General features: G+C 36.6%; 1 protein-coding gene across 1 annotated transcript in view; it reads left to right on the forward strand.

The window, feature by feature from the left end:
• Window positions 1-8,474, forward strand: part of PPP1R3A (protein phosphatase 1 regulatory subunit 3A) — an 82,055-nt gene extending 73,581 nt beyond the window's left edge. Inside the window, exon 4 of the mRNA XM_030216543.1 lies at window positions 4,974-8,474. Coding sequence (XP_030072403.1) covers window positions 4,974-7,799 — 2,826 coding nt within the window. The 3' untranslated portion in view covers window positions 7,800-8,474. The remainder of the gene's footprint in view (window positions 1-4,973) is intronic.
• The last annotated feature ends 622 nt before the right edge of the window (window positions 8,475-9,096 follow it).

Here is a 9,096-nt window from a genome sequence, read left to right on the forward strand (position 1 = left end):
TGTGTGGAGAAGAAAAAAATGGTAAGATTTGCATATAATTACTGATATCATGCATATGTCATTTATGAAAAGATAAAGCCCAGGCATCTCACTGTTAAATCCTGACAGCTGGAACCACTGAAGAGCTCACATACTTTTGAGTTTCAGTTGGCAGAGGGTCATTAAAATAGAATTTGTAGAGATATTAACTCCCTCACTTCTTGATGAGTGACATTTTGCTATTAATAGTTTGCAGAGGGTTTGCAGAAAACATATTAATAAGAGAATCTATAATAGGGTACCTACAGAAATGATAAATGGAGAAGGGGAAAGAGGTGAGTGATGAGATGTTGATTGATTAGTATGAAATTGTCAGTGTGCATAGGTGAAGAGAGGAAATACCAGCAAGGAAAGATTTGTAAAATACATAATCAAACTTGGAAAGTAAGAAAAGAAATGATTCATTTCTGGATTTTCTCCTTTGTCATGAGATCTAAATCAGGTTTCACCAGAGTACAAAAATATCATGGTGGTAAAAAGCCAGTAACACATGTGGCTCCTAAGTTGGGAGAGGTACAAGTATCTTACGCCATTTGCTATATTGCAAATGTGTTTTTTTAAATTATGTTTAATATGTTACTTATACAGTATTGAGTGATAAAAGGTCGCACACAGAAGAGGCCTAGAAAAGAAGGCATATGGGGTGTGGAATACTTGTTTGTAGGCTTTGATTTTATTATAATCGTTAATTTGTACCCGGCCAAGAATTGTAGATCATGCGGGTTACAAATGTTTTAAGTAAAACTAACATAAATCAGAGGTTAGATCCGATCTCCTTGCTCAACAGAGTGCTGCTGTTTTGCCTTTGCTTTGTCGAGGCTCTTTTTTTCGCCAATCTGAGCTGCTCCCACCACTGCTTGTATCTGTCAGCGGCGCTTTGTTGAGCAAGGAGATCGGATCCAACAGGATCAACGATTGCAGTTGCCAGTTAAGTATTAGATATTCAGCCTAATTTAGCAAGAATATATGATAAGATAAAATGAGATACAGAAGTATCAAGTAAAAATGTATTTAGAAAAATATTAAATAAAAAAGGATTGGTGGAGGTTTTTTTAAGACCCATGATGAATGGGTTCAATTAAGATAAGCAGTAATAATTCACTGCAAACCCGAAAAGTTATAAAGTTGAGTATCTGAGGTTTTTTCCTCCTTCCAAGTGGAATTATAGATTTTACAGGAATCATTGAAGTAATTCCCTTGCAGGAATTCGATAAAGGCAACACAGGAATCATCTGTAAGTCTTTATTTAATAGGTGCCTGCCCTGAAGGTGTAAATGTGACCATGCATTCTATGCATGGATATGCATATTTTATAAAATGCATGTGAACATTGCAGCTCTGCCCCAGGTAAGACTATGCACATTGCTAATACTTATATACGCATATGTTGCTCCTCAATTATATAGGAGCCTTTTCCACATATAAAGCATGCTTTAGGGAAAGCGGATGGGATTGCAATTTACATATTAAATACAGGTACTTATTTTGTACCTGGGGTAATGGAGGGGTAACTCTGGGATTCTATATATTACGCCGAGATTTCCGCATAAAAATCAATAGAAATCAAACAAAATAAAACATGGAAAAGAAAATAAGATGATACCTTTTTTATTGGACATAACAATACATTTCTTGATTAGCTTTCGAAGGTTGCCCTTCTTCGTCAGATCGGAAATAAGCAAATGTGGGCAGGAGGTATACATGGGGACATCAAAGCATTTCATTGATATTCTAACAGGATGGGTGTGGGTAGGTGAGAGAATATCAATGAAATGCTTTGATGTCCCCATGCATACCTCCTACCCACCCCCACCCTCCCACCCTGTCAGACTGTCAAAGTAATGCTTGGATGTCTCACTTATATATACTATCTGCTACCACATTTGCTTATTTCCGATCTGACGAAGAAGGGCAACCTTCGAAAGCTAATCAAGAAATGTATTAAGTTATGTCCAATAAAAAAGGTATCATCTTATTTTCTTTTCCATGTTTTATTTTGTTTGATTTCTATTGATAACCTTAAGAGTGGACTAACACGGCTACCACACCTCTCCGCATAAAAATCAAAATGCATTCCATAATAATGCGCATAACCTAAAGAGTTAACAAGCTAATCAGTGCTGATAATTGGATGTTCAATCAGCACTAATTGGCATTAATCAGAATTTATGCACACTACTTGCTAAGCGTATTCTGTAATGTGGTGTGTGTAATTTCTAAGATATAGTTGAAATGTGGGCATGGTTATGGGCGTGGAATGGGCAGGTCGTGGTTGTTTCTAAGATCTATAAGCGTTGTTATAGAATATACCTGCTCTGTGCCTAATTTAGGCATAGGCATTTATACTAGGTTTTAGTTGTCGTAATTGACCACAACTAAATTTAGTCATGTGGACATTGCGCTCGGCATATTCTATAAACCACATGGAAATGTAGGCTTATTCTATAAAGTACGCCTAAATTAAAGCATACTTTATAGAATACGCCTAAGTGAATTTCATTTCGGCGCTGAATTTTTAGATGGGATATATAGAATCTAGCCCTAACTGGCATGTCCAGAGCCACAAGGAGCTGTAGTAGGAATTGAATCCAGTTCCCCTGGTTCTCAGGCCCCTGTGCTAACCATTAGACTCCTCTTCCACTCCTTTATACATGTAAAACACTTTATAAAATGACCCCCATGGAGACTGGATTGCCCTCTATGGTCTGAGGTATAATGCTCTTTCCCCCTAATCCAGAGGTTCTTGACCCAGTCCTCGGGACACATCTAGCTAGACAGGTTTTCAGGATATCCCCAATAAATATGCATCTACTTAAATTTAAAAGTTTAAAATCTCTTCAGTCAACTAATATCTAAAAGCATTTAAACCTGTTTTGATGACTCTATTGTAATTCAGTTATCCAGTTACAAAATTATTTTTATTAACTACTTACTCATATCATAAATCATTACAAAAATACATTCATTTTTTATACACAAATTTTTTTACATTAATCATAAAATCACTTATCTCACAAATGTCCTCTGCTTGAAATTTTTTATTTCTTCAGAACACACTATGGGCCCTGTTTACTAAGCAGCATTATAGGCGCATTAACATTTTTAACACGCATTAACCATGTACGTGCTTACAATGTTCTTATAGGCGCCTACATGGTTAGCGTGCGCACTAAGTGTAGATGCGCCAAAAACACTAATGTACCTTAGTAAACAGGGCCCTATGTCCCTCTTGTGACATACATTAACTTTAAATATCTCAATAAAATTAATCAAGTTCTGTAACTTCAAATCCTCATAGATGTAAAAAAAATCCTAATAGAAGTTGCTGTCATGCAGATAAGATGTTAATGTCTCACAATTGTTCAACATGCACTCTCCAAAACCTTAAGTTGGCAATTGGCTTCTGTTCTCTCAAAGTGTCGTCCCGCCATAGAGTGAATTTCAAAAGACATCAAATTCTCTCAGTATAACATGCAGATGTTCACACAGCACATGTGCAGGCATCTTTTGCTAAGACGCTAGAGAAGCATCTGTGTGAATCTGACACAGTATGGTCTCCTGATGAAGCTTCGGTGAAACACGGCCAGTGTAGAGACCATGGTAATATGGTTATAAACAAACACCCTGCATGTTATACTGAGAGAATTTGATGTCTTTTGAAATTCACTCTGTGGCGGGACGATGCTTTGAGAGAAGGGCAGCCAATTGCCATCTTAAGGTTTTGGAGAGTGCTTGTTGAACAGTTGTGAGACATTAACATCTTATCTGCATGACAACAACTTCTATTAAGATTTGGCCACACCTGTGAGGATTTGAAGTTACAGAACTTGATTAATTATATCGAGATTTTTAAAGTTAATGTACATCACAAGAGGGACAGAGTGTGTCCTGAAGAAATAGAAAATTTTAAGCGGAGGACGTTTGTGAGATAAGTGATTTTATGATTAATGTAAAAAGTTTTGTATATGGAAAATTAATGTATTTTTGTAACAATTTATGATATGAGTAAGTTGTTAATAAACATAATTTTGTAATTAGATAATTGGAATACAATAGAGTCATCAAAACAGGTTTAAATGTCAATAAATATGCATGAGATAGTGCATTCAAATCTACTATCTCATTAATATTCATTGTGGGATATCCTGAAAACCTGACTGGCTAGGTGTGTCCTAAGGACTGAGGTGAGAACCCTTGCCCTAATCCACAACTTAAATTAGTAATTGGCTATTAATTGGAGTTAACAGTGAATTATTGGCTTAAATTGGCATTAATTAGCACCAATTGGCAGTTGCGCACAAAACTGACCTTAGTCACTATTCTAGAAGCTGCACGCTCAGTGTCTGGGGGGCATGGCTGTGGCAGGGGCAGCAGTGGGTTAGGGGCATGCTTATGAGTTAAGGATACAGGTTATAGAATATTAGGGGTTGTATGCCTAACTGCCAACATTTACGCTTTTGACATGGCATAAGTGCTTGCGCCTAAGGTTAGGTGCGAAACTGCAAACTTATGCTAGTGTTCTATAATGGCAGTTCTACACAGAACAGCTGTTACAACATTTGTGCTCAGTGTGGCTCATCCTCATGCCTAAATGTCGGCATCATTTATTGAATTTACCACTTTATGCTTCTCTTGCCTGAGAATTCACTTACAGTTTATTTTCTCATGAATATAATAGGGCTTTATTAAAAAAAAGAGTATTTTATATTCCATGCTAATCAAAAGAAACCTTTCATGTGTTATGAAATACAATATATGCAATGCAAATGCTACAAATTCTTTAGAACATTGTTTTATAATGACTTTTGTAAACCTTAAACAACATTTTCAGTGCTGATAACAAAAGCTTGCTCAATTATTGTTTATTCTTTCTACACATCTTTCGTAGCTTTTTATGAAATTAATTTTAAACAAAACAAATTCTATTGTTTCAGCTAAGTCAGCACCTTGTAGGAAAAAGCGGTGCTTCCTCTGAAGATGAAAAGGATCTACATGCATCAGAACAAGTTAATTTTCCAAAAGAAGCACAAGGAAGGGAGACAGAACTAGCCCTTGAGGGAACACGTGTGGACTTGGAAATGCAAGCTCTGGGTTTAACTTCTACTACAGACTACAATTTACCAGAGCCAGAACTGCAAGATACTGGAATGTATTTCACAGAACGTTATATAAGTCAGCCATCTGCAAAGGGATATACTGAAGTTGCCGCAAACAATGGTGAGCTTTCTCTGGAATGCACTGATGCTTTATCAAAGAAGGACTTGCCTGAAACAGAGAAAAATTACACTGTTCACCTTACAGATGCTATCACAAGCAGACAAGGAATTAGGTTTGTAGATATTTCAAATGGTAAAACAGATAGTGCCTCAGGAAGCCAGATGATAGAGCAGTTAATCATCAGTGAGGAGTCTACTGATGCTTACAAAGAGGCCTGTGAAATAACTCCAGAAACAATTTCTGTAGTATGTGATGATAAATCAGTGCATTTAGTAGAAGCACTGGATGATAATGCTAATCCAACTCCTGATGTTTATACAGTGCAAGTCTCTGGTAAGTCTCTAGATTCATTGCTTACAGACAACATTGACAATAAGAAAATAACTGAGGAGACTATAAAGAACAACAAGACTCAATTAAAGGGAACATGTGTGGCTGATCTTAGAAATTCTGTTGCCTTAAATAATTTCACAAAAAACCTTGAACTTGATGAAGTAAGAATGCAAGAAGCATCAAGTGATGCCTACAATAGTGAGAATTTAGAAGAGAAAGATAATACATTAGATGTTTCACTGGTAATTGACGAAGAGACAATTACTTGTCCATTTAGCCTAAATGATTATTACTTACCTATAGGACAAGACACAGGTATGTTGTCAACACCAGACAGCAAAGAGGAAATTACCACTATAAGTGAGCCTTTCCAAGTGGAAGGTTCAGTGAATCTTAGTGAAACTGATCTAAAAAGCTCTACAGGCCTGAAAGATAGTGAAACTTTGGATACCGTCACAAACGAAGGCCCAGAAACCACACATCCTATTCAAGGATATGAGACATATGATAAATTAAGTGATACAAGTAACAGCAGTAACAACAAATGCCAAGGTGTCTTTCAAAGTTATAACCCTGCAATAGTGGCAAATAAAGAAAGTTCTACATTCATCTCTTTATTAACTAAACAACATACATTTGATGACAAAAGAGTTGATCAGAAAGCTTTTGAAAGCATGGGTAGAGAAGATCAAGATTCTCAAGCTCCTAGAAAAAGATTGGGTGCAGACTTTTATCCACCTGAAAGGTTGGGTACAGTCTTTTATCCACCTGAAGTTGAAAGTGGGAAATCAGTGTGGACTATTCAGGATGATCAGAGTAGGACTACATCTGAAAATGAAAGTTTGAGTGTTTCAGAAAGTCAGCTAGTGAAAGGCGAGCACCACAGAGAAATAGATGATGAAGACATTAGAGTAGTGAGTGATTATACAAGCTATTGCCACAATATTCCTATCCAATTGCTTACATCACAAGAAATGCTGAACCCTGAAGTACCTTTCATAGATGATGACATTATTCCAGAGGAGAAGGCCGTTAGTAATCCTTACATTAAAATATCATCTGAAGGTACTATGGAAGGCATTCTAGCAGATAAAATAAAAATAGCTGACTGTGTACCTCAAGAGGCAATAGAAACTGATAGGTTTATAGAAGAAGAGGAAATAGCCTTTCAAAAATATGAAGGGAGAACTGAAGGTTCACATCATATACTTTGTGAAAGCAGTACAGTAGGTGCCACAGATGGCAAATTATTTCAGGAGGAATCCAGGTCTGGTTTTCAGAATGTGGATGTAGATGAAAAATTGCAACATGAAAACATTTCTGAAGAGGAATCCCATGTACATGAAAAAGATGATGTTAAAAATAGTCTACCTATAATTGAAACTGTGTCCTCTACTTTTGCAGAAGGAAAAGTCTTCTATGGGCAGGACTTAGAGGCACCTGAAGTTCTGAAACATTTTGAACAAAATCCAGTCACTGAGGCATTGTCTGATTTGAGTTTTATGGACAAAACAAAACTACCAGATTTTGGTACAGATCTTGTGTCTGACTACCATTACAGCAGCTCTTCTGTGACCACTCCTGGTGTATCTACTGACACAGTTGCTACTAAGGAAGATGATATTCCACATCCAATTACCATGTCTTCATTTGAATGCCAACCCAATATATCTATTGAATCAGGATACAATCTTGATACAAGCGAAACCCCATTTACTCTTAAGAATTTATACACTTATGATGAACCAAGAGAAGCTGAAACTAATGTCCTCTCATTGTCTAAACAGGAAAGTGAAAAAGATACAAGCAGTTTTTTCTATGATCGAGAGAGCAGACATGAGGAATTATTGGGGCCAGTGATTTTAATTAGTGAGCCAAATGAAGAAAAGGAAGAAATGAATGCAGCCGCTCAAGAGTTACTAACTCAAGAAAACATAATGGAAACGTCTGACAGTATGCAACAAGAAAGCCATCAAGTTTCTGATTCTGTAGCAGCTTCTAATCAGCAATGGGATGTGTCTAATTTATCTAGAGAGTTTTTTGTTTTAAAACGTATCAGCTATAAAATATTTTACTTTCTGATATTTGTTGTACTCGCTGTGATAACTTACCATTGTGATTTGATGGTTTGTTTTGCAGTCTATGTTTTCTCACTGTACTGGTTTTATTGGGAGGGAGGCAAGCGCAAGGAGCCAGTCAAAAAGGAGTGAGACTGTTTTCAGTTTTCCAGACTTAAGATAAATTGCGATGGAAATAAAAAAAAAGAACACTTAACAGAAATGTTCATTCTTCCTGAAACAACACAGTTGTCTTCTAGAGATCCTTAACGAGAAGATAAATGTGAAGATTTTTTTTTTCATATAACTAATATCCTACATAGGACCATTTTGTTTGGATTATTAAATAGCTATAACCGTATGACATTTGAAGCACATTAAGTTAAAATTGGGTGCAGCTATCAAGCAATAATGGTGCAATGCTTCACATCTCTGCAGTATTCCCAGGCCATTTCTTGCATTCATTTGTTGCCATGAAAGTTCACTATTTTAGCATTATGAGTTCTAAAGATTTTGTATAGTAGATAAGTACAGAATGGCATTACTATATTAGTATTAATTTAATATTTATCCTGCAATGGGTGGTTTGTTAATATAATAAATCAATACAATTGTTGGATTAAGCTCATTGGTAAAATAAATGATTAGCAATGCAACATTTAATTTACATTTTAGTAAATGTTCATAGTTTTACACAGAGCTGTAACTAGGGGTTGGCCAGAGGGGCAGCTGCCCAGGGCACAAATCCCTAAGGGGCAGAAAAATGACTGCAGTGTATGTGTTGGCTCCTAAAGCAAAGTGCTGCTCGTTTCCTATTTTCTGAGTTGGTGGGGGATGGGTGGGGGTGGGGTGGGGGGAGGGGAAGAGAAAAAAAGGTTAGGGATCAAAGTGGAGAGGGCCAGCGGAGAGAGAAACAAGCATTAGGATAGAGGCAGAGGTGAGAGAGAGGAACAAATATGCTAGTTACAGCTCGGGTTTTCTTTCATAGGAAAAAAAGATGATAATCAGGAGAAACAGAAGAAAGGTGGAGTATGTTATGATACATTATTGTTGGTGCACAGACCAAAGAGTAGGGTAGGTAGGCTCTTCCAAAAGACACAAGGGAGACACACTGATTCTTATTTGTGATATTTTATTGAAAGAACACCAAAAAGACTCTTTTTTGTGTTCTTTCAATAAAATATCACATATAAAAATTAGTGCGTCTACCTTGTGTCTTTTGGAAGAGCCTATCTACCCTACTCTTTGGTCTGTGCATACTACGGTTGTAGGGATAGAGTGTTCCTCTACGTTGTGTGACTGATCTTTCCACACTATTGTTGGTGCAATATTTTATCTGAATAGAAAACCAGTTTCAACACCACAGAGCATAGAAAGATTTGAAGAGTAAACTATGGATTTGTTGTTATAAATTTTGCACAAAATGTATAGATGATGAGGTAATTTAAAA

The sequence above is a fragment of the Microcaecilia unicolor genome, chromosome 10, assembly GCF_901765095.1.
Source record: "Microcaecilia unicolor chromosome 10, aMicUni1.1, whole genome shotgun sequence".
NCBI classification, from domain to species: Eukaryota; Metazoa; Chordata; class Amphibia; order Gymnophiona; family Siphonopidae; genus Microcaecilia; species Microcaecilia unicolor.